The sequence below is a fragment of the Mustelus asterias genome, chromosome 17 (genome assembly GCF_964213995.1).
Source record: "Mustelus asterias chromosome 17, sMusAst1.hap1.1, whole genome shotgun sequence".
Lineage (NCBI taxonomy): Eukaryota > Metazoa > Chordata > Chondrichthyes > Carcharhiniformes > Triakidae > Mustelus > Mustelus asterias.
The window spans coordinates 46,440,560-46,466,846 of record NC_135817.1 but is presented as its reverse complement, the minus strand read 5'-3'; the positions used below and the strand labels follow the sequence as shown (position 1 = coordinate 46,466,846).

The 26,287-nt window shown below is 42.9% G+C and overlaps 1 protein-coding gene across 3 annotated transcripts; it reads left to right on the top strand.

Annotated features, from left to right (window-relative positions):
- The first annotated feature begins 2,275 nt into the window (after positions 1-2,275).
- Positions 2,276-25,854, top strand: tiprl (TIP41, TOR signaling pathway regulator-like (S. cerevisiae)). 3 transcript variants are annotated; one of them, XM_078232567.1, is made up of 8 exons: positions 2,276-2,590; positions 17,452-17,571; positions 18,263-18,442; positions 19,708-19,807; positions 20,089-20,220; positions 23,302-23,397; positions 24,246-24,308; positions 24,980-25,854. In XM_078232567.1, exons 2-8 carry the CDS (start codon positions 17,468-17,470, stop codon positions 25,142-25,144), a joined length of 840 nt encoding a protein of 279 aa, XP_078088693.1. In that variant the 5' UTR covers positions 2,276-2,590; positions 17,452-17,467; the 3' UTR covers positions 25,145-25,854. The 3 variants fall into 3 exon arrangements, with proteins under 3 accessions (XP_078088693.1, XP_078088692.1, XP_078088694.1); XM_078232566.1 differs by having other exon boundaries at positions 2,543-2,802; XM_078232568.1 differs by lacking the exon at positions 2,276-2,590 and adding an exon at positions 17,139-17,268.
- The last annotated feature ends 433 nt before the right edge of the window (positions 25,855-26,287 follow it).

The following is a 26,287-nucleotide window of genomic DNA, read 5'->3' as shown; positions in this document are numbered from 1 at the left end:
GACCTCCGGTTCTACCAGTGAGGCCAACATGACTGTTCCCCGTTCATGGGGAGCACTTGTCTCCCTAGCTGGAGAGAACCTCTCCCGGTGAGGCCAGAAAGGCAAGCGAGCCTTGACGATTCAGCGCCGGGCTCGCAATTCACATGTTAATAAACATTATAATAAATTTGAATAATTTATTCAGCCTCTCACACATTTCCTGCGAGAGGCTGATCTCCCCAGAAATTCAGCTATTGTAAAATTGTGAGACCCGAGAAATCAAGCGTGATCCTGATTTCTCGGCTCTCCTGCGATTTTACCGGCTTGTTCCACTGGTCGACAGGCGGGGTGAGCTGGTAAAACCCCAGCCAATGACAAATGCAAGTGACATTTTCATCATGTAAAAATCCACTATTCCAGCCTATGTATCAGTGGGATTATTTGATAACCAGAACTATCCCCTCCATTCATAGCAAATCACTCCAGCGAGTCTTCCACAGGTAAAGATGGAGAAAGGATATAATAACGGTAACATGAAATCCTAAGTAAAATCAAGCAGAGTACAGGATTTCTGTAGTCTTGTTCCAGGTGCCTGTATAATTTCTGTGCAGCATTGCAGTACTGTGGAAGTTTCCGGGATCATTGTAATAAGCGCATGCCAAGATTTTTTCCCCAAAACATACTTTATTAATAAAATATTTACAAGTATATTACATAAAGTTCAAATTTAACATCACATAAAATGCAATATAGATCAGTTTATTTCAATACAATATGAGGTGCCCCACTACACTTGCTGTTACAGACTATATTTACCACCTACTTTTACACTTTGCTTCATTCTATCATGGGATGTGGCCATTCCTGGCATGGTCAGCATTTGTTTCCAAAGTCTAATGGCCCTTGAGAGGGTGGTGGTGAGTTGCCTTCTAGAACTGCTATTCATCTGGTGCAGGTACACCTACAGTGCTGCTGGGGAGTTCCAGGATTTGAATCCTGTGACAGTGAAAGAATAATTCTCAGTCAGAATGTTGTGTGGTTTGGACAGGAATTTGCAGGTGGTATGCGCTACCTTATACTATTAGGTAGCATAGGTTGCGGGTTTAAAAGGTGCTGTTGAAGGAGCCTTGGTGAATTGCTGTGGTGCATTTTGTAGATGTTACGCACTGGTGCTACTGTATATCAATGATAGAGAGAGTGAATGTTGAAGGTGAAGGATGGGTTGGCGATCCAGTGGCTGTTTTGTCCTTGGTGGTGTTGAGCTTCTTGAGTGTTGTTGGAGCTGCATTCATCCACGCAAGTGGAATATTCCATCACACTCCTGACTTGTGCCTTGAGGATGGTGGCCTGGCTTTGGGGAGTCAGGAGGTGAGTTATATGCTTCAGAATTCCCAGCCTCTGACCAGCTCTTGGAGACACAGTATTTATATGGCCGGTTGAGTTCAGTTTCTGATCAATGGTAATCCCTAGGATCTTGATAATGAGGATTCGGCAATGGTAATGGACTTAAATGCCAGATTCTCTCATCATAGAATAGAATCCCTACAGTGCAGAAAGAGGCCATTCAGTCCATCTAGTGTGTCTCTGACAGTGCATCTTAACCAGACCCTATCCCCATAATCTCACATATTTACCCTGCTAATTCCCCCAACCTTTACAACTTGGGACACTAAGTGACAATTGATCCTGGGCAATCAACCTAATTTGCACATCTTTGGGGTGTGGGAGGAACCAGAGCACCTGGAGGAAACCCATGAAAATGTGCAAACTCCACACAGACAGTGACCAGAGGCCATGTTGGAGATGGTCATTGCCTGGCACTTGTGTGGCGCGAATGGTACTTGCCTTTTATCAGCCCAAACATTCTCTGGTGCAGACAGCACAAGGGATTTAGATGGTTTCCAGCTGCTCGGTATATTATGGCAGGAGTACCTTACTTAACAGTGGCTTTTCCCCACTGAGACTTTCCAGAGTTGTCCCAAACTTCAGTGTGCGCCGCAGCACATAGTCTTAAACTTTGAATGGGCCTCTGCAACATTGATCATCCACAGTTCCTAGCTGTTTTAAAAGAGCAGAAAGTTTTGAGCAGACTAAAAAGAGCATCTTTCACAGAGTTGACGGTCCTCTGGTAACAATTGATGTTTATCTTGGTGCACTGGGGGGGGGGGGGGTAATGGTGTGGCACAATGATTAGCACAGTGCCAGGGACCTGGGTTCGATTTACAGCTTGGGTCACTGTCTGTGTGGAGTCTGCATGTTCTCCCTTGTCTGCGTGGGTTTCCTCCGGTTTCCTCCCACCGCCCGAAGGATGTGCTGGTTAGGTGCATTGGCCCTGCTAAATTCTTCCTCAGTGTGCCTGAACAGGCGCCGAAGTGTGGCGACTAGGAGATTTTCACTGTAACTTAATTGCAGTGTTAATGTAAGCCTACTTGTGACTAATAAATAAACATTATAAACTGTGGAGTAGAGTCCTCCATTAGGGAGATGAAGCGGTTGACGGTTTCTTCCTCCAGCTTGGGGGCTCCCGGGACACTTTTAGCAGCGGGACCGCAGCGACATTACCGAACAGGCGTGTGGCAGAATTCCCTGACAAGCCGGGACACACCAGAGGGTGAGTAAGAGTTTGGATACCTTCCCTCCTGTGTGGTTTCGGGGGAGGCGGTGTTCCACTCTCTCCTGCCCGTCCTCCCCTCACTGGGACACCGAGAGCGCGGAACGATCGGCGGGTCCGGGCGGCCCGGGGAGCGGAATCGCGACGGACTGGGGCCTAGGAAACCCACGGCAACGGCGGCGGATCGGGGTCGGAGTCGCCAGCGGAGACCGGTGAGGGGAGGTGGCCCGGTGAGGGGGGGAGGGAGGAGAGGGATCCGGGGGTGGGGGAATGGGAGAGCGGGGCTGGGAGGAGAGCGGGGCTGGGAGGAGAGCGGGGCTGGGAGGAGGGGGAAGGGTTAGGGTTTCTCCAGTTTGGATACGAAGCTGAAGCAGAGACGGAGATAACTGAAAGCTGCGGCATGGACACACTGTGCCGCCGCCTGTCTGGAACAGTGAACCGGAGCCCCGAGCGACACTCCTCCTTTCAACTGCCCCCCTCAGATTTTAAACCGGGTCCAAGTGTGGGGTTTAAACTGATGAGAGTGAAGTGTCCCTGCAATTAGAAACGCTGCCACCAAGCAGCTTTTGGTGCAGGGCTCGAAATAAACAGCAGCGACTGACCCGCTCCCTGCTCAGCCAGTACATTAGAGAAAGGTGCAGCAATTATTCAATCTGAACTCCGGATCGTCAGACACCGAATCCCCAAGGAGCGCTGCGGGACCGAGCACTGGCTCTGTGGGAATTGCCCAGGAAATTTGAACATCTGATCGGCAATTCCTCGAGTCTAGGCGAGAAAGTCACCAACTGAGTTCGGAAACGGTTCAGACTTGCTTATTTATTTATTGCAAGTAGGCTTACATTAACATTGCAGTGAAGTTACTGTGAAAATCCCCTAGTCCCCACATTCCGGCGCCTGTTGAGGTACACTGAGGGACATTTAGCATAGCCAACACACCTAACCTGCACATCTTTCAGACTGTGGGAGGAAACCCAGGCAGACACGGGGAGAACATATGGACTCTGCACAAACAGTGACCCAAGCCAGGAATTGAACCTGTGTCCCCGGTGCAGTGAGGCAGCAATGCTAACCACTGTGCTGCCACTGAATAGAAATGTTAAACAGGAAAATCCGAGTCTAACCCCTCGGTAACGTTACAACAGATATACCACCTGCACCATCTCTGAAGACCCCTTTCTCCACAACGTACCACCCACTCCCTCACCCGACTTGTCAAGCTGCTCCCCCAGTTCCCCCGACTCTCTTGCCCCCCCCGACTCTCTCCCCCCCCGACTTTCTCCCCCCCCGTCTCTCTCTCCCCCCCCGTCTCTCTCTCCCCCCCCGTCTCTCTCTCCCCCCCCGTCTCTCTCTCCCCCCCCGTCTCTCTCTCCCCCCCGTCTCTCTCTCCCCCCCCGTCTCTCTCTCCCCCCCCGTCTCTCTCTCCCCCCCCGTCTCTCTCTCCCCCCCGTCTCTCTCTCCCCCCCGTCTCTCTCTCCCCCCCCGTCTCTCTCTCCCCCCCGTCTCTCTCTCCCCCCCCGTCTCTCTCTCCCCCCCCGTCTCTCTCTCCCCCCCCGTCTCTCTCTCCCCCCCCGTCTCTCTCTCCCCCCCCGTCTCTCTCTCCCCCCCCGTCTCTCTCTCCCCCCCCGTCTCTCTCTCCCCCCCCGTCTCTCTCTCCCCCCCCGTCTCTCTCTCCCCCCCCGTCTCTCTCTCCCCCCCCGTCTCTCTCTCCCCCCCCGTCTCTCTCTCTCCCCCCCGTCTCTCTCTCCCCCCCCGTCTCTCTCTCCCCCCCCGTCTCTCTCTCCCCCCCCGTCTCTCTCTCCCCCCCGTCTCTCTCTCCCCCCCCGTCTCTCTCTCCCCCCCCGTCTCTCTCTCCCCCCCCGTCTCTCTCTCCCCCCCCGTCTCTCTCTCCCCCCCGTCTCTCTCTCCCCCCCCGTCTCTCTCTCCCCCCCCGTCTCTCTCTCCCCCCCCGTCTCTCTCTCCCCCCCCGTCTCTCTCTCCCCCCCCGTCTCTCTCTCCCCCCCCGTCTCTCTCTCCCCCCCCGTCTCTCTCTCCCCCCCCGTCTCTCTCTCCCCCCCCGTCTCTCTCTCCCCCCCCGTCTCTCTCTCCCCCCCCGTCTCTCTCTCCCCCCCCGTCTCTCTCTCCCCCCCCGTCTCTCTCTCCCCCCCCGTCTCTCTCTCCCCCCCCGTCTCTCTCTCCCCCCCCGTCTCTCTCTCCCCCCCCGTCTCTCTCTCCCCCCCCGTCTCTCTCTCCCCCCCCGTCTCTCTCTCCCCCCCCGTCTCTCTCTCCCCCCCCGTCTCTCTCTCCCCCCCCGTCTCTCTCTCCCCCCCCGTCTCTCTCTCCCCCCCGTCTCTCTCTCCCCCCCCGTCTCTCTCTCCCCCCCCGTCTCTCTCTCCCCCCCCGTCTCTCTCTCCCCCCCCGTCTCTCTCTCCCCCCCCGTCTCTCTCTCCCCCCCCGTCTCTCTCTCCCCCCCCGTCTCTCTCTCCCCCCCCGTCTCTCTCTCCCCCCCCGTCTCTCTCTCCCCCCCCGTCTCTCTCTCCCCCCCCGTCTCTCTCTCCCCCCCCGTCTCTCTCTCCCCCCCCGTCTCTCTCTCCCCCCCCGTCTCTCTCTCCCCCCCCGTCTCTCTCTCCCCCCCCCGTCTCTCTCTCCCCCCCCGTCTCTCTCTCCCCCCCCGTCTCTCTCTCCCCCCCCGTCTCTCTCTCCCCCCCCGTCTCTCTCTCCCCCCCCGTCTCTCTCTCCCCCCCCGTCTCTCTCTCCCCCCCCGTCTCTCTCTCCCCCCCCGTCTCTCTCTCCCCCCCCGTCTCTCTCTCCCCCCCCGTCTCTCTCTCTCCCCCCCCGTCTCTCTCTCTCCCCCCCCGTCTCTCTCTCCTCCCCCCCCGTCTCTCTCTCCTCCCCCCCGTCTCTCTCTCCTCCCCCCCCGTCTCTCTCTCCTCCCCCCCCGTCTCTCTCTCCTCCCCCCCCGTCTCTCTCTCCTCCCCCCCCGTCTCTCTCTCCTCCCCCCCCGTCTCTCTCTCCCCCCCCCCCGTCTCTCTCTCTCCCCCCCCCCCCCCGTCTCTCTCTCCCCCCCCCCCCCCCCGTCTCTCTCTCTCCCCCCCCCCCCCCCCCCCCCCCCCTCTCTTCCCCAAAGCTGCGGGAAATGTAGACATTGTCAATGAATGGGAGGCTGGTCTGAGTGATGGACTGGGTGCACGACTCTTTGTAGTTTCTTTAAAAGAAAAACAAAGAACAGTGCAGCACAGGAACAGGCCCTTCGGCCCATCACGTCTTTGCCGACACCTGCACAGGTTATTCTAATATTTTCTTGCCTCTACTTGGTCCATATCCCTCTTGTCCCTGCCTATTCATCTATCTATCCAGATGCCTCTTGATCATTATTTTAGAATCTGCTTTCACCACCTCCTCTTGCAGCACGTTCCAGGCATTCACCACCTTGTGTGTGAAAAACGTGCCCCATACATCTCTTTTAAACTTGCCCCCTCTCACTTTCAACCTATGCCCCCGAGTAATTGACCCTTCAATCCTGGGAAAAGACTCTGACTATCCACCCTATCCAATCCGGTCATAATCTTGTAAACCTCTGTCAGGTCTCCCCTCATCCTCCGATGCTCCAATGAACACAATCCAAATTTGTTGAACCTTCTCCATGGTCCGTATCCTCCAAACCAGGTAACATCCTGGTAAATCTCTTCTGCACCTTTTCCAATGCATCAATATCTTTCTGGTAATGTGGCAACCAGAATTGTGCACAGTACTCCAAATGTAGCCTAACCTAAGTCTTATACAGCTGCAACATGATTTTCCAATTCCTATACTCAACGCTCTGACCAATAAATGCCAACATGCCATATGTCTTCTTGACCACCTTCTCCACCTGAATTGCCACCTTCTGGGAGCTGTGGATTTGCATGCCTAGATCCCTCTGTATGCTAATATTTCTAAGGGCTCTACCATTTACTGTATACTTTCTGCAGTGGACTTTCCAAATCGCACCACCTCACGTTTGTCTGGGTTAAATTTCATCCACCGTCTTTCAGCCCAGGTCTCCAGCCGATTTATATCCTGCTGTATCCTCTAACAATCCTCCCCACTATCTGCTACTCCCCCAATTTTTGTTTCATCTGCAAATTTACAAATTGCGGTCTTGGACAGAGCAGGAGCCATACCAAGCTGCGATTTTCCTGCCAGAAAAATAGGAGGAATGTCAGTTTCTTTTCTCTGATCAGTTTGGAAATAGGGGTTCTAATCCCGATCGGAAAATTTAGGCCATTGTCTCTGGTTTTTATCAGTGGCTTTAGTGGGATGTTCACTGACTGGTCAGTTGCTTAATGTCTTGTGTCAAGCTAATTGAAAACTGGTAGTGTAAATGCATTAGAGGGGTGGATTATGCTGATTATGGGGATGAGGAAAATATCAGCCATGATTGAATGGCGGAGCAGACCCGATGGGCTGAGTGGCCTAATTCTGCTCCTATGTCTTATGGTCTTATGATTTCATTGCAGCTGCTGCCCAAAAATTTTGGTGTTCTTCGTAAATGAATAATTTCAGGTTCCATTGTCTACTCAAAAGGCAGTGAAACTGCCATATTGTTCCATTCAGAATGAAACAGTAGATATATTTCTAAGATATTACACCAAAATGGAAATGCATACCCAGAAATGAATAAATATCTGAAAGTGCTCAGCTCAGAAGGGATTATTCTTTATTCTTTAAAATATTTTTACACAGCCTGATAACTAAGATTCATGGATAAAACTGTTTTGTTTTATAGAAATTACAATTAACTGTTGCTTTGTGTAGAATATATTTGGATGATTGATCCATTGTTCCCTCCTCAATTCAATCTAATTAGTGGCGACACAGTGGTTAGCAAGCACCAGGGACCTGGGTTCAATTCCAGCCTTGGGTGACTGTGGAGTTTGCACATTCTCCCTGTGTCTGTGTGGGTTTTCTCCGGGTGTTCTGGTTTCCTCCCACAGTTCACAAATGTACAGGTTAGGTGGATTTAGTGTCCAAAGATGTGTGGGTTAGGTGAATTAGCCATGGTAAATGTGCAGGATGATGGAGATATGGAGGGCGGACCTGGGTTAGATGATCTTTTGGAGAATCGGTGCAAGCTCAGTGGACTGAATGGCCTCTTTCTGCACTGTAGGGATTCTATGGATTTTTATGAATTTAGCTGAGTAATATACTTGGGCATTCCCATTAGATGTGAGAACAGAATTTAAGTCAAAATTCAAAAAATGATCTGAAGGAAAAATCACATACAGGAGAACAAAAATGAACTCAATATGGCTATGAAACTAGAAGCTGAATCACAGTTGGAATTGGTTAAGCAGTGGGAGCAGGAAGGGGATGTTATGGCCCATGCACACCGGTTAAAAATGCTTAACCTGAAGACTTGAAAAGAGAGAAGCAGGCGCAAAGTTGAAGACAAATAGCAGCAATGCAAGGAGGCACAGTGGCAGCATAAGTAAAAAAGAGCTGGTACTTACAGTGCATTTTACAATGTCAGGCTATTTCAAAAGGCATCACAAATAATAAGTTGATTTCAAAATATAGTTACTGCACTGAATGTTGGAAAGCACAGCAGCCGGTTTGTGTTCAGCAAAGTCCCACAAACAGTAATGTTAAATTTCAAGATCTGTTTCAGTACTGTTGATTGAAGGATTAATTTTGACTCGGATATTAGGAGAGCTATCTTGCTCTTGCTGGAATAATGCCATCGGGAAAATTTAATGTCAAATTTTTGATGTCAAAAATGACTATTTTTAATGTCAAAAGCACTTACAACAGTGCAGCATTCATTCAGCATTGCACTGAAGTGTCAATCCAGCTTCTGTACTCAAGTTTCCGGAGTGGGTTTTGAATCCTTGACCATCTGACTTTGGTGTGAGCAACTAAACTAAGGTTAAGCAAAAGTTCACAGCACAAGCATGAGTCTGAAGTCACTATTAACCGTAAATGTATGGATGAGAAACAGAAATAACATATCTTCAATTTCGGCCAGACAGCTTAAATTACAGACCAGTGAGTTCATTCAGCTATTAATTCTTTACAAAACTTTTATCAAATCTTATATTTATTACAAATGATAAAGAGGAGGATGACATTTTGGACTGTTACGGACTTTTGAATTGTTGCCAAATTGTTATGTGGGATAGGACAAATATAAGTGAGATGCTAATAAAATTCTTGTTTGTTCTTACAATAAAAGTAGTGTACAATTGTCATTGCCTTTGATATTAACAGATGTATTAATTCATAATGTTATGTCAAACTTAGAACAACAGTAACAGAACTGGTGATAGAAATGGAGAATGTATTTAAACTGTGGATAAAGAGAGAAATTGTAAAGACTAATGAGGAAATGTCTGAGTAAAAGTTAATGAATAATTTTCTGAAAGCAGGTCCAAAGTTTAAAAGATATAGTTTCTTGATTGACACCAGGATTTAAATGACATAATGTCAAGCAAGCTGCTCATTTTGTGGCGCAAGGAAGCATGAGAACAGATGGGCTAACAGAGCCCCCAAGAAAACCAGTTAGATGAAGGGTTTGCTGAACCATGATTTTGACTGCAACACTGAAAGTCAAGAGCTAATTCATTGAATACATTTCCAGGAGTGATTTGGGCATTTAATATTCCATATGTGGCAAAGTAGAATACAAAATAAATATTTATCTAGGTTGGACTTGCACGTTTGGGGAGATGGAATATCTTTGCAAGATCTGGAAATACTGCAAGATGCAAAAAGCTACAAAAAGACACTGAGGTTCTCTCTCATTGCAGTTGTGAATTAACAGTTTGCATCTGGCTTGTGGAACATATAGCCTCACTTTGGGATACATCATATTCGTCAAAACGTAGAACGGAAGGTGCTTATCCCTGTAGCATTTTAAGTGAATATCCTAAGATCTATTTTGAAAAAAGTGAACATGTAGTTGATGTGTTGGATACATCCCCTTGCATATAATGCTGAGGAATCACTTGAACCTTTATGTATAAATAGATTATGCCAGGTAAGGAGAGAATAGCAAAGATTGGTGGATAGGAGTCTGAAGATGGAGGCCCAGCGTTGGAATCTGACTGTTGTGTACCATGATAAAGGCTGCCACAACTCATCCTGGACAGCAGTAAAGCAACAGGAGGCACATCAGAAATTTTATATAAAACTCTTTTCACTAATCTTCCACTTATCAGACTGTGTAAAGAATACATTTTGAAGAACTGATCAGTGCATTTTAGATGTCGAGGATCTGTCCAGCAACAGGTAAAAAGACCTGCCTAGCGACAGCAGTAGCCAGCATTCAAAGGGGATGATGAGATGCAGCCTTTCCCAGCAATGAGATTAGCAAACAAAATCAGGTATAAATAGCTATTACCAGGAAACAACTTACTTAGACAACGAAGAGATCAGTGGGGGTATACAGATGCTAATGTTGAGAGTCACAGAAAGTGAGAGATGCAGGCAGCCCAAATACACAGAGGGAGGATTCACAGAGGAAGCACGGCATAATTGCCAGCACCTGCAAAAGCAGTCAGGCTAGTTTAACATCTCACAGCCAAGAAGGCATTGCAACATCTAAGAGCTGGAGAGGCCAGTTTTACAGCTCAGAGTCTGAGAGGCCATTTTAACATCTAAGAAGTCTTAGAGCTAAGATAGTCAAGGAGTAACTGCTTTTTAAACCGTGTGTGCGTTTAGTAGTTCATATATTTAATTGTCTTAGAGTGTTATAGTCCTAGTCATGTGTATTTATTTTTTCTTTAGTTTAATAAATAGTCTTTGGTAATTGTTACACGACGGCTGGGCTAGTTATTTTCACTGGGATTTCACATGATTCCTCACCATTCCAAACAAAACTCTACACCACCAAGAACCGGTGTTTCAAGTTGAGATGCCTTTGCAGATAATATCCGTGTGGTTCATGACAGAAAATTGGGGGCTCTTGACCGGCATCTTAAAAAAGCTTAATTCCTTCGGTGAAGGGATTTTTGACTTTTCGAATGTAACAAGAGTGAGGACCATGTGGAACCAAGTGAGAACGTGTTATTTAAAGTAAGAAGGCAGCAGAATGGCTCTTGATCTAGCACGATCTTACCTGGAAGAAAATGATATAACTACAGCAAAGATGTGCCTAAAACCAAATAAATAGAATTGGCAGATAAATTGGAAGTAGTCTTAGCTACAGCGTCTAAGAAGGCTAATTTTAAGCATGTCAAAGTATTTAAATATATGAGGTGTGTTAGCCAGACCCAATATTTCAAGAAGTGAAGAAATTGAATTAGTTAGGCTTCAATTACAAAGAAACATAGAAATTAAGAAGTTAGAGATGCAGGAAGGAGAGAGGAAAGGGAGAGAACTTTTCAATAGGAGCAAGAGGAACGAAAGCATAGACTATTTTCTAAATGAGGAAATGCTTAGGAAATCAGAAACACAAAGGGACTTGGGAGTCCTTGTTCAAGGTTCACTTGGCAGTTAGGAAAGCAAATGCAATGTTAGCTTTCATGTTGAGAGGGCTAGAAGATAAGAGCAGGGATGTACTTCTCAGTCTGTATAAGGCTCTAGTCAGACCCCATTTGGAGCATTGTGAGCGGTTTTGGGCCCCGTATCTAAGGAAGGATGTGCTGGTCTTGGAAAGGGTCCAGAGGAGGTTCACAAGAATGATCCCTGGCATGAAGAGCTTAATGTATGAGGAACGGTTGAGGACTCTGGGTCTGTACTCGTTGGAGTTTAGAAGGATGAGGGGGGGATCTTATTGAAACTTACAGGATACTGCGAGGCCTGTATAGAGTGGACATGGAGAGGATGTTTCTATAGTAGGATAAACTAGAACCAGATGGCACAACCTCAGGCTAAAGGGATGATCCTTTAAAACAGAGATGAGGAGGAATTTCTTCAGCCAGAGAGTAGTGAATCTGTGGAATTCTTTGCCACAGAAGGCTGTGGAGCCAGGTCACTGAGTGTCTTTAAGACAGGGATGGATAGGTTCTTGATTAATAAGGGGATCAGGGGTTATGGGGAAAAGACAGGAGAATGGGGATGAGAAAAATATCAGCCATGATTGAATAGCGGAGCAGACTCGATGGGCCAAGTGGCCAAATTTCTGCTCCTATGTCTTATGGTCTAAGAAGAGAGAGAGTTTAAAATGACAATGGAGCAAGCTGCAAGGGAAGAAATAGACATAGAGCGACTTCCAAAGTTGCACACAGGCAGCACAAACCAAAAGGTTAGAGCAAACAGCAGAGGAGGGTGGTTTGAGATGTGAAACTAGTGGGGAGATGTTCAGATATGTACAAGCTCTTCCCATATTCAGTGAATGAGATGCAGAGACATTTTTCTGTGTTTTTGAGAAAATAGTTGAACAGCTGAATTGGCTACAAGACATTTGGACCCTGCTCTTACAGACTAAACTTATAGATAGGCCTAGTGAGGTCCATGCGCTTTTGGCAAAGGATAGGTCTGGGGACTATGAGACAGTGAAGAAAACTATTTTGCCAGCTTTCAAGCTGGCACCGGAGGCTTACAGGCAAAAGTTGTGAGCTGAAAGGAAACAGTCTGGACGAACTTGCATTGAATTCAAAAAGGTTAAACCTTTTGCTAGATGGGTGCAAGCATTAAAATAGAAGAAGAAACATATTATGCCCATAGAAAGATAATTATTTTGGAAGAATTTGAAGATTTGTAGTCTACAATGATTAGAACTCATGTTGAGGAGCAGAAAGTTAAAACTGACAGACAAGCCACGGAGCTTGTGGCCAACTATAAGCTGATTCATAGACCAAAGCCTTTACGTAGGCCCACTTTTCAGTCGGAGAAAGCCAGAAAGCAGTTGGGAAGATATGAGAGGGGACAGGCCAGCAAGAGAGGGAGTAGTCAGAAACTCCAAGGCGGCTTCACCTCAAAATAAAACAGAATCTCCTGGAGGGGTGAGAGATATGAAATAAGTTAGATGTTTTCACTGCAATAAATTGAGCCATACAAAATCACGATGCTGGAAATTAAATAGGCAATCAGTTGGGGGTTATCAATCTTAAACAGGAAAAAATAAACGTTGACAGTGGAGAGCAAAAGAAGCCAGTCGGATTGGTGCACAAAGAGAAAGAGCAGACACTTGGGACAAAAATGTGTGCACCACTTGTACAGGGACAGAGGGACCAGCAGGTGGCAGATGTGTTTAAAGATTTTGTGTGCACTGGTAAAGTATTTCCATGTGGACAGAATAGAATGAGAAAAGATCTTATGATATACAAGTGCGAGTCAATCCCTGATATTGTGGGATCAAGATATATGTGGTCCAGAAGGGATATTGAAGGATAAGTTTTTGATCAACAGCATTCACGGTGAAATGAGAGAAACCCCTTAAGTTAAATGTAGTGTAAAGAATAGTTTGAAGACGGGAGGTAGTGGTAGGCATGATATAAACCTTGCCCATTTCAGGCATTCAATTCAGTCTAGGGAATGACTTAGCAGGATCACAGATGATAGTAATGTCTTCTGTAGTCAAACAGCCGAGAGAGAATCCAGCCACAGAGAAATTGCAAACAGATCATCATGTGGTACCTCCGAATTGTATTGTGAAAAATCATCAGCCTACCATCCAGAGTCTCGGGGAGCACAAGAGAGGTGGCACCAGACTTTGAAAACCATGATGAGAGCCAAGACTACTCTCATGAGTGGGACAAACGGATTTCATTTTCATTGTTTGCGATTAGAGATGCTACCAAATGAATCGACCAAACTTAGTCCTTTTGAATTGGTCTACGGGTATGAGGTTAGAGGACCATTGAAATTAATTTGTGAAAAGTTGCTAAGTATGAAGTCAGAGACTATCCTTTGAGACTAAGTTCCAAATTTAAGGGAACGACTGAATCGGGCCTGTGAAGTTGCGAGTAAACATTTAAAGACAGCCCAGCAGGAAATTAAAGCCAGGGTTTGCAGGAAGGCCCAGACCTCGAGGGCGGCACGGTAGCACAGTGGTTAGCACTGCTGCTTCACAGCTCCAGGGTCCCGGGTTCGATTCCCGGCTCGGGTCACTGTCTGTGTGGAGTTTGCACATTCTCCTCGTGTCTGCGTGGGTTTCCTCCGGGTGCTCCGGTTTCCTCCCACAGTCCAAAGATGTGCGGGTTAGGTTGATTGGCTAGGTTAAAAAAATTGCCCCTTAGAGTCCTGGGATGTGTAGGTTAGAGGGATTAGCGGGTAAAATATGTGGGGGTAGGGCCTGGGTGGGATTGTGGTTGGTGCAGACTCGATGGGCCGAATGGCCTCCTTCTGCACTGTAGGGTTTCTATGATTTCTGTAGTTTTACAATAGGAGAGAGAATGCTCGTGCTATTATCTGTGTCAGGCGAACACCTGAAAGCTAGATTCACTGGGCTGCATCACATAGAAAGGAAATTGAGTGAAGTAAACTATTTGGTACATGCCCTAGACAGATTCAAATCACACTGGGTGTGTCATGTATACATATTAAAGAAATATGGCTGTTATTTGTCATTTATATTAATGAATTAGATGAGAATATAGGAGGCATGGTTAGTAAGTTTACAGATGACACCAAGATTGGTGGCACAGAGCTCAGTGAAGAAGGTTATTTTGGATTGCAATGGGATTTTGATCAATTGGGCTAGTGGGCTGACGAATGGCAGATGGAGTTTAATTTAGATAAATGCGAGGTGATGCATTTTGGTAGATTGAACCAGGGCAGGACTTACTCAGTTAATGGAAGGGCATTGGGGAGAGTTACAGAACAAAGAGATCTAGGGGTACATGTTCATAGCTCCTTGAAAGTGGAGTCACAGGTGGACAGTGGTGAAAAAGGCATTCAGCATACTTGGTTTCATCACCTCTTGTTGAAGTTGTACATGACCTTGGTACGGCCACACTTAGAATACTGTGTACAGTACTGGTCACCCTATTATAGAAAGGATATTATTAAACTAGAAAGAGTGCAGAAAAGATTTACTAGGATGCTACTGGGACTTGATGGTTTGAGTTATAAGGAGAGGCTGGATAGACTGGGACTTTTTTCTCTGGAGCGAGGAGGCTGAGAGGTGATCTTAGAGGTCTATAAAATAATGAGGGGCATAGATCAGCTAGATAGTCAATATCTTTTCCCAAAGGTGAGGGAGTCTAAAACTAGAGGGCATAGGTGTAGGTGAGAGGGGAGCGATACAAAAGTGTCCAGAGGGGCAATGTTTTCACACACATGGCGGTGAATGTCTGGAACAAGCTACCAGAGGTAGTAGTAGAGGCGGGTACGATTTTGTGTCTTTTAAAAAGCATTTAGACAGTTACATGGGTAAGATGGGTATAAAGGTATATGGGCCAAATGCGGGCAATTGGGACGAACTTCAGGATTTAAAAAAAAGGGCGGCATGGACAAGTTGGGCCGAAGGGCCTGTTTCCATGCTGTAAACCTCTACGACTCTAAATATTGGGTTAGGGGAGATGGGAACAAGTAGGAGGTCTTGTTAGTAATGAAGCAGGCGTAAGACAAGGGGTCAAATTATGACAGTGACTTTCCTATAATTCATTTGAGCAATTAGGGAGTACTGGAGAAGTTAAACCAGAGGTTAAGGCATCTCCCTGATGAGAGGCAGAGCTAACTGACAGATACTGCAGTCCTATAAATGTATTTGTGAGAATAAGCTAGGGAGAACGGGGTTAGTGATGAATGATGTAGATGTGAGGGACACCGTTCCCATCAAATGACACCCATATAGGTTAAGTCCAGCTAAGTTATCGCAGGTACGGAAGGAAGTTGAGCATATGCTCCAGAATGACATGATCGAATTGAGTTCTTGTAATTGGAGCTTCTCTATTGTCATGGCCAGAGACTGTATGGACTACAGGAGGGTGATTTGAGGATTGAGTCACTATTCCGTATACATTGATGTCTTAATAGTGTTCAGCCAGAGTTGGGAAGAGCATCAGCTCCACCTAAAGGAACTGTATGACTCCGCACACCATTTCAAAACAAAATTATACACCACCATGAACCGATGTTTCGTTGAGATGCCCTCGCAGATAACATCTGTGTGGTTCATGACATCGTGTTTACTCATTTCTAGCTGTGTATTTCCACTTTCGTATATGTAATATCTTGGAAATATATCTATCAGTTTTAGTGTGAATGTAACATTGTTATTTTTAATTCCTTTAAGTAGGCAGGACAATGTAGTGGGCATCCCACACATTTTCCACTACAACATGCAGTAGCTTGCTGTTCTGTTGTGCCTTTAATGTGGAAAAATGCCTGAAGACTGTGATAATACGAAAATAATCTGTTGAGCCAAAGGTGAAAATATTAGCGTGAATAACCATAGGTTTGGCTAAAGAGGAGAGGTTTAAGAAGGGCCTTAAAGGAACGAAATGGCCTAGGGAAGCAAAGGGTTTTATGGAGGAAATGCAGGAGATGGAGCTGAGGCAGCAGAGGTATAATTGACAATGGTTGCAGGAAGGACAGGGGGAAATATACTAGATCAGAAGAAGAAATTTAAACATGAGGATCGGAATTTTAAATGGGAGACACTGGGGGGCATGATGCCATTGTAGGTTACTGAGGACCGAGTTCATGGGTGAATTTGATTTAGTGTGTCTTAGGATGTAGGCAGCAGAGTTTTGAAGTGGATTATTCTGGGACACGGGCAGTTTTTGGTTAAGGTGCCAGGCTGGCCTATGAGGAAAGAACAAGAAATTCAAAGTTTATTTTTCACTAGCAAACAAATTGTAACACTGTTCACAACAAGTTGGTGGTTGAAAGAGCTGATGCCAAGGTGAAAGGAAGGGTGCCCATTGTTGCTGAATGGATTTGGAAACATGTTTAAAAGAGATGTAAAGTTTATTTATTAGTCACAAATAAGGTTTACATTAACACTGCAATTAAGTTACTGTGAAATTCCCCTGTACTTGGACAATAAAATAAGTAATGTTTTCATTTGTTCAAACTTACCAAAACTTGATCAGAATTTTTTGTGATGGAGACTGCTTGTGTAATGAGCAAAAATTGTTTTTTGAAACTTGATTTACATAACATTTTTTAAATCCACAACTGTTGGGTAGGGAAATTAAAGTTGTTGCCTTTATGTGTACTGTATATAAATAAAGCTGCACATGAAGGGAGATGTAGTTATGTAAATAACTTCTTGAATATAGTTAGAAACATTGAAAGGAAAAACTTCAAACCAAAAGATACTTCAATTAAAGTTAAAAAGGTCATGTTTTATTGTGCTTTGATATTTTCAGACAATTCACAGTTTTATTATTCAAACAATGGAATTATGCTCTGTGGTCCTAATATTGGCTTCTTTGCATTCAGTTTTCTCTGCCTTTTTCATTGCTGGTCTAAGGTGAAGAGGAATAAGAGAGGCAGTATTTATGAGTATTAACTTGTAAAATATTCTGTGAAAAGTCAGTCAGTCTCTTGTTCTGGCCTAGTTCCAGAATGTCGCAGAGGCCAGCTTTATGAAACATACTAAGAGTTGTCATGCAGAGTGCTTACAAAGAGTGACACCAGTGTATTCTGGAAGTTGTAGTTTCTTGTTTGATTTGGTTGATTGTGTAGAAACACAGTAAAGCCCAACAAAGTTGTGTTTTATGATGTAACTATTAATATTTCGGCTATCATTAATTTACGGACTTCAAAGCTATTACAGAATGTTTATAGAAATGCCCCTTGGGACATCTTGATGCCTACAGTTTCTAGTAGTCAATAATTAGATCACTTCGCCATAACTAACTGAATATAAAAGAGATTTCTGTAACACAGAATTTGTTTATAATCTTCAATCTGAAGGATTTATGGGGTCAAAGATATAATTATCAATAACACTTCATTTACATTATAACTGAGGTGATTTATAGAATTAATTGAATATTTTCTCTTAGGTGACATTTGACCGCTATGACAACACACAGTTTCAAAAACAGCAAACAGGAATTTAACTTTGGACCATGGAAGCTCACTGCCAACAAAAGCCATATTATGAAATCAAAGGACATTGAAAAGTATGAAATTAGTTTATTTGCTTTTTAAACTGAATTTATTTGGTGTCTTGTAATATCTTAAATGTGCAAAAAATAGAAATATTAAATTACTGACCACGATAATTCAAAAATTATCAATTAAAAAGTAATTTTAAAATGTGATGCCTTATCATCTTCAATGTTTAAGTAACCTATAAGCTTGTCTGCAATACTGGACAAAATGGTTCTGATCTTCTGTTGCCGTGATGTTATTGATGGTTCTTCAGTCTGCTAAAATCTGAATTCAAGTTTCAGGCAACTGGAACTTTTCAACTCCTAATTATTAATTTTCTCTTGGATACTTTCACTTCTTGATGAACAAAGCTAGAATTTGAAGTTTACTTGCTGTTAGCTTGGATCAAAATTGCCTAAATTTGATACAAATGATCTTCAATTTCTTAGGACTTAGAATACAGTATGAAAACACATTTTTCTAGAAGTTTAGCCATAATTTTTGATGAATTTAGTAGATCTTAATCTCAGAAAATGGAATTCATATTGCAACAAATTCTATTGGAACCATATATTTTTTAAGTTTACATTTGAATGTAAAACTAGATCCTCCAGTCGATTGGTGAGCTTGTTGCTGATCGTTCAACATAGGTTGAAGTACCTAAATGGAGGAAGTCTTTCCTAATGATTTCAACTTTTCTCTGGTTGATTAACCATTCAGGTTAGCTGAGGAAATGAAGATGCATTCCCTTCCAGAGATGTTGTTTGGTGATAACGTCTTAAAGGTGCAACATGCTGGAGGATTTGGAATTTCATTTCATGCTACAGATGCCTTAAGGACAGTAGATAATGGGCATGGCACAGTGAAAGTGGCATGTGCAGAGGCATGGCAAGAGAGCAGGTGAGGTCAAATACCTAATGTTAATATCCATAGATAAGATCTAATGTTTCTGTATGCTATTGGGGTGTGCCACTTGTTTCAAACTTGTATTAAATATAACTGGCCTCAGCCTTCTAGTTACTGTTTTTCACAGACATTGGATGAGAATATAGGGGGCATGGTTAGTAAGTTTGCAGATGACACCAAGATTGGTGGCATGGTGGACTGTGAGGAAGATTATCTCCAATTGCAGCGGGATCTTGATCAATTGGGCCAGTGGGTTGACGAATGGCAGATGGAGTTTAATTTAGACAAATGCGAGGTAATGCATTCTGGTAGATTGAACCAGGACATGACTTACTCAGTTAATGGTAGGGCGTTGGGGAGAGTTACAGAACAAAGAGATCTAGGGGTACATGTTCATAGCTCCTTGAAAGTGGAGTCACAGGTGGACAGAGTGGTGAAGAAGGCATTCGACATACTTGGTTTCATCGGTCAGAACATTGAATACAGGAGTTGGGATGTCTTGTTAAAGTTGTACAAGACATTGGTAATGCCACACTTGGAATACTGTGTGCAGTTCTGGTCACCCTATTACAGAAAGGATATTATTAAACTAGAAAGAGTGCAGAAAAGATTTACTAGGATGCTACCGGGACTTGATCGATTGAGTTATAAGGAGAGGCTGAATAGACTGGGACTTTTTACTCTGGAGCGTAGGAGGCTGAGGGGTGACCTTATAGAGGTCTATAAAATAATGAGGGGTATAGACAAGGTAGATAGTCAATATCTTTTCCCAAAGGTAGGGGAGTCTAAAACTAGAGGGCATAGGTTTAAGGTGAGAGGGGAGAGATATAAAAGTGTCCAGAGGGGCAATTTTGTCTCTCACAAGCTGCCAGAGGTAGTAGTGGGGGCGAGTACAATTTTATCTTTTAAAAAGCATTTAGATAGTTACTTGGGTATGATGGGTATAGAGGGAGATGGGCCAAATGCGGGCAATTGGGATTAGTTTAGGGGTTTAAAAAAAAAAGGGCGGCATGGACAAGTTGGGCCGAAGGGCCTGTTTCCATGCTGTAAACCTCTATGACTCTATGACATTCAAATTAATTTTCAGATACTGCAAATATTATTATATTTGATTTACACTTTATTAATTGAATAATTTCCTAGTTAAATTGCATCATGTTCTTGCTGGGGTTGTCCTAATTGTGGGGTGAGTTTTGCCTGAGAGTGCAAGTTTGGCATAATGTAATACAATTAAAATTAGGCATTTATTTTAACCATAGGGCTGATTCTGAACACTCAAAAGAAGTTGTTAAACCCTATGATTGGACGTTTACGACAGACTATAAAGGAACGTTACTTGGTGATGAGTTAAAGTTGAAGGTAATTTGTCAAGACACTAATTTCAATCAACTCAGTTGTTCTAATCTTAATGTTTAAGACAGTTTTATTGATAGGTGGCTATATGCAATGATTGCAAACATAGTAATGATGCGAATCATCAAAATGTCATTCAATGTATGGACTCATTATTTCCTTACCACTGACATTCTAATGTGATACAAGAATAATCATATCAATTTAATGACAGCTTTGTTCCTTTATTCAATATGATATAGTCATTTCTTAGCTGGCTGAATAATATACATTAATCTCTTTTGTAGGTTACTCCCACAACCGAACGTATAGATTTGGAGAAATTGAAAACGAGAGAGCAGATCATGTACTTTGAAGAAGTTTTATTGTTTGAAGATGAACTTCATGATCATGGAGTTTCCATGCTCAGTGTAAAAGTGGTAAGATAGATTATCTGGAAGCTCACATAGAAAAGTTGTTAATAATACCAGCTGAAAATAGAAAGTTTACAATGGGTTCCCAGGGGTCAGTACTAGGATCATTGCTTTTTTTGATCAATATTAATGACCTGGACTTGGGTGTTCAGGGCAGAATTTCAAAATTTGCTGATGACACAAACATTGGAAGTTAACTGTGATGAAGATTGTGATAGATTTCAAGAGGACATTAGACTGGGTTGTGGAATGGGTAGACATCTGGCAGATGAAATTTAATGGGGATAATGAAGAAGTGATATGTTTTGGTAGGAAGAACAAGGAGAGGCAATGTAGAACAAAAATACAATTCTAAACTGAGTCTGAGTGGAGGGACGTGGGAGTGTATGTCCACTAATTGTTGAAGTTGGTATGGCAGGTTGAAAAAGTGGTTAATAAGGCGTATGGGATCCTGGGCCTTAGAAATAGTGGCTTAGAGTAAAGAAGTTAGAGTGAACCTTTTATAAAATGCTGTCTGGCCTCACCTGGAATATTGTGTCCAATTCAAGGTATCACACCTCAGGAAGGAAATTGTGCCTCAGGGATTGGTGCTGGGTCCACTGTTATTTGTCATTTATATCAATGATTTGGATGGGAATTTAGGAGACATGGTTAGTAAGTTTGCAAATGATACCAAGATTGGTGGCACAGTGAACAATGAAGAAGGTTATCTAGGATTGCAACGGGATTTTGATCAATTGGGCCAGTGGGCTGATGAATGGCAGATGGAGTTTAATTTAGATAAATGCGAGGTGATGCATTTTGATAGATCGAACCAGGGCAGGACTTACTCAGTTAATGGTAGGGCGTTGGGGAGAGTTACAGAACAAAGAGATCTAAGGGTACAGGTTCATAGTTCTTTGAAAGTGGAGTCATAGGTAGATAGAGTGGTGAAGAAGGCATTCGGCATGCTTGGTTTCATTGGTCAGAACATTGACTACAGGAGTTGGGACGTCTTGCTGAAATTGTGCAAGACATTAGTACAGCCACACTTAGAATACTGTGTACAATTCTGGTCACCCTACTATAGAAAGGATGATATTAAACTAGAAAGAGTGCAGAAAAGATTTATTAGGATGCTACCAGGACTTGATGATTTGAGTTGTAAGGAGAGGCTGGATAGACTGGGACTCTTTTCCCCTGGAGTGTAAGAGACTTAGGGGTGATCTTGTAGAGCTCTATAGAATAATGAGGGGCATAGATAAGGTAGATAGTTAACATCTTTTTTCAACCATAGTGGAGTCTAAAACTAGAGGGGATAGGTTTAAGGTGAGAGGGGAGAGATACAAAAGGGTCCAGAGGGGCATGTTTTTCACACAGGATTGAGTGTGTCTGGAACGAGCTGCCAACGATAGTAGTAAAGGCGGGTACAATTTTATCATTTAAAAAGCATTTAGACAGTTACATGGGTAAGGTTGGTATAGAGGGATATGGCCCAAGCAGGCAATTGGGACTAGCGTAATGGTAAAAGCTGGGAGGCATGGATAAGTTGGGCCGAAGGGCTTGTTTCCATGCTGTAAACCTCTATGACTCTATGACTAAGGATGTGAAGGCATGGGAGAGGGTGCAAAACAAATTATGAGAATGGTCCCAGGGATGAGGGACTTCAGTTACATGAACATCCTTAGAGATGAGATTTGGTAGGAGTTGCTCAAATCATGAAGGATCTGGACAGAAAAAAAAGGACAAAACTGTTCCCATTGGTGGAAGGGGCAGGAACCAGAAGACACATTTGAGGTGGATGGCAAAAGAAGCAAAGACAACCTGAGGAAACTATTCAAAGGTTGTCAAATTCCTAATCAAAAAATTTGTTTCTGTTCCTCAATCTTATGTTGAACTTCATTGGAACAATTGGCTGGTGAAATTGGAATTGAGATCAAGAGTGGAAGCATCAGAACTCTAAATATTTCCTTTTCTAACAACCTGAAATATTAATTCTGTTTCTCTCCCCCCATATGCTGAGCATTTTCAGCACTTCTTTCCTACTTTAGAATTGCAGCACCCACGAATTTTATTTTTGTCCCTCATCTTGGTACCATTTTGGCAAATCTCCACTTCACCCCTCAAAGGCCTTGATAGTTTTCTTAAAGTATGTGCCCATAATTGGACACAGTATGCAGAAGTCTATTCAGTGATTTTATAAAGGTTTAGCACAATTAATGTAATATTGTAATTCTTTATTTATAAAGGGAGATGGTGATTTAGTGGTAATGTCATTGAACTAGTAATCCGGAGACCCAGGCTAACATTTGGGGGACATGAATTCAAGTCCCACCAGGGCCGCAGGTGAAATTGGAATTGAAGTCCCAGTAATGGTGACCAAGAAACTATCATCAATTGTAAAAACTCACCTGGTTCATTAATGTCCTTTAGGGAAAGAAATCTGCCATTCTTACCTGGTCTGACCTGCACATGTCTCCAGACTCAGCAGTGTGGTTGGCTTTTAACTGCCCTCTGAAATGGCCCAGGAAACCACTGAGTTCAAGGGAAATTAGGGGTGGGCAACAAAAACTGGGCTGACAGTGACGTCTCCATTCCTTGAACAAAATAAAAACAAATGTGCTTTTTTTAAAAAAAAAGCTTTGTCAAGCTACCCTGTCACTTTAAAGATTTGTGTCTGATGTGTTTCTCACTGAGTGTTCTTAAGATGTTCTTGTCATAAATGAAATCAAAATAATTTGAGTGTAATGAATAGCCTGATCAGGGAGTGATTTTTTCCTAAAGTGATATTTTAAATGAGGATTATATTTTTAAGAAAATACAGGACATGTTGCCTTTATTCTGCATAATTCAAAATGATAACTAGGTGTACAGTTCATGTTTAGAATGATATTTCGTTGTCTTCTTTGTGAAAGATTTTTGATGAGTTGCATCCATTTTAATTTTATCACAAAAGAAATTGTTGTGATTTTTCATGTTTCTTAATATTGCAGCTCAACTTTTTGAAACAAATTGAAGATTGTTTAAAGTTAACTTATTTTGGCTAGGAAATTCAAAGCTGCTGGACAGTATATTTGAATAACTAATTCATCTATCTTTTTGTCCAAGAGAGTGATGCCATCCAGTTTCTTTGTGTTGTTGCGATTTTTCTTGAGAGTTGATGGTGTACTCATACGGACAAATGACACTAGAGTTTATCATGAGGTAATAATGGATAATAGCCATTTACTTATGCATTGAATTATTATTGTGGTAATAAACTAAACGATTTATGGTATCATTCGTTGACTCAGATACACACAAGTAAACTGCAATTTTGTGTTTGTACTATGCATAGTTATCATCCATTCTTAATTATCCTCCATTTACTTTTTGGATTTTACATTGGATAAAGATCGCTAGGACATTGAGACTCTAGTTTGATGATTATTACCAGTCCAATACTGCATTAAAGGACAACAGAATAATTACAATTTGTTTTTCTACCTTTCCTTCTATTCTTTGCTTAAAGTCCCCAATTTTCAGCCTCGCAAGCAATAGTTTCTAAGTGTTGCTGACAGAAAGACCCTGGAATTTACAGGCGTTTTAATAGCAAACTGTCACCTGTCAGATTAACTTGGACACCCTGTAGTTGCAATCAGTCATTCATTGCTCCACTGGAGACTTTGCTGTGCACTCCCCTTCTCATCCCTGAACTCGATAAGAAATAAAAGTACTGCAGATGCTGGAAATCTGGAACAAAGCAGAAAATACTGGGAACACGCTGTATGTTGAGCAGTATCTGTAAAGTCAAAAAAAGTTGGCATTTCAGTCATGATCCTTTATCAGAACCCCTGTACCATGGCCCTTATAGGAACTGAAGAGAATGTGTTGAAGAAAAAAAATTGGATAGTACAAAAACATAAGTTGAAGCATCAGAATGTGTTCCCCCAAAATCTAGACTCTACACTCTGGCACGTTACAGAACTGGAAAAATAGCATAGAAACTTAAAAGTAAAGAACCATAAAAATTCATGTTGTTGAAAAAACACATTTTCCTTTTATTTTCAAAGGCTGACAAAAACTACCTTCTCTCTGAATACAGCTCCCGAGAAAGTAATGTATCAGCTCTTCAGGTAACAATTTTTAAGTGTCTGGGATTTGAAACGTAAGAATTAAAAGATTATTAGGCATTTTGGAAATGCAACACTTGTAAATAGGTTGCAACAGTAAATTGCAAGACATATTTTTTCCTAACACCTGTTCTGTTTTGGTAATACTGATGAAATGATGGGTTGAGGTTGTTAATTTCACCATTTAAAGCAAAGGAAGCTTTGTGGGAATTACTTTGTGTGCTCATTTTAGTGTCCCAGTTTGGGAGGGTAATCCTTCTGCAAAGGATCCATTTGCAGATTAGTTGTAGAGACAATGCCACTTTGTGAGAGAGCACCATGGAGAACAACTACTAGCAGCAGTTGGTCGAGTTCTCTATATATAGTTAAGAACTGACTATTTTATGATCTGAACATTTTGCTGCATGTTATAGCTTGGGCCAATTTACAGCTAAAAATAAATGGTCTCTGAAATTAAATTGTTGGATACTAGGAAATGAATTCTTAATCCCTTGTCCATAATTCATTTTTTGCTATTTTAGTTGATGTGTTAACCCAATTAATTTAAGCTAGTCAGGTGTTAGCATCCCATAGTGCATGTTCCGGATCCTGGACTGGGGGGGGCTGTTGGGAGAGTGGGGTGGGGAAGTATGCGCATACTGTCCCGGACCTAATCAAATTCACTTTTGTTTCAGAACGTTCCGCAGTATCTTTTTACTGATCCGAATGAGATCTCAAAGTATTTACCCCTGAAAAAATTAATCTGTGAGAAGTTGGAATTCCCTGAGGGTGTGGACAACAACACAACATTTGAAAATATGCAGATCTGTGTTGCAGGCAGAGAATCAAGACAGACGTGACATTCTGCTACAGAATGAGTAAAGAGTTCTGTGCTCTTGAAAAGTGATAGACTAGTATAATCCTTTTTGATTTATTTTAGTAGCTGCCAGTATACCTCCAAAGGACTACTGCAGTGAAATTTGTCTTGTAACAGCAACAGCTAACATTCGAACAGTTGCAAAGGACTATTATCAAAAACACAATTTATTATCTAGCTTGACTTAAGGATTCAAGCTTCGTTGTTACAGTAGAAGCCAAAGTATTGTGAGCAGTGCTGCTTTCAATCTGATTTTTATGTGCAAGTTTTTGGTGTTTCTATTTTTTTGCTAATGAAATCTTGAATCTATTCAAGTTCTGAAACGATGGATGGAATTTTTAACTGGTTATTTGTAATTAAGGTGAAAATTAGTAGATGTACAACAGGTAGATTGAAATAGCACTGTTCATAATGTGCTGGTAGCACTGTTCATAATGTGCTGGTAGCACTGGAATATGCTTGGAACTGTACCACAACATTTGTACTTGTCTGTCATAAACACAATCCTCTTGCATATCAGTAAATTACAGCATTTGTCCACATAAGCCAATATCACAGGCAGCCATTTACTGCAAGTTACTTTTGTGCAGTTTTGTATTGATGACCAGTCAACGTAAGCCAATAATGGATATCTTTAAAACTGTGGAACTGTGTAAACTATAAATCTAAATAAAGATTGATCTCTGAATCGGTCCACTCTTGAAAAATTTGAATTTGTTTGTCTTACATCTAAGATTGACAAAATGGCAAAATTTACTTTAGATCGAAACGTTAATCTTTCGGTAAGTGAATAAAGTGGGAGAAACAAATAAAAACAAAATGCTGGAAACACTTTGCAGACAGCAGCTGTGGAGAGAGAAACAGCTTTAATGTTTTTAGGACGGATCCTTTGACATTAACTCTCTGTCTTCACAGATGCTGCTTGACCTGGTATTTCTGGCATTTTATTTCAGATTTCCAGCATCCACAGTATTTCAGCTTTTCAAGAAACAAATGCTTTAGTGTACATGACAATTCTAGAACAAGATTTTAAAATCTATTAGGATAGAAATTAGCACTTAAACTATTTCCTCCTGTTGGAGTTAAAGTTATCTCAATCTTCCATTATGGTCTGAATAATTTCTAA

What these genes read in the sequence shown, in the direction of transcription:
- tiprl (XM_078232567.1), top strand. Translation starts at nt 17,468, where the DNA reads ATGACAACACACAGTTTCAAAAACAGCAAACAGGAATTTAACTTTGGA. An exon ending in AAATCAAAGGACATTGAAAA is followed by an intron (nt 17,572 to 18,262) that starts GTATGAAATTAG and finishes TTAACCATTCAG; the next exon opens with GTTAGCTGAGGAAATGAAGA. An exon ending in GTAATGTATCAGCTCTTCAG is followed by an intron (nt 24,309 to 24,979) that starts GTAACAATTTTT and finishes CTTTTGTTTCAG; the next exon opens with AACGTTCCGCAGTATCTTTT.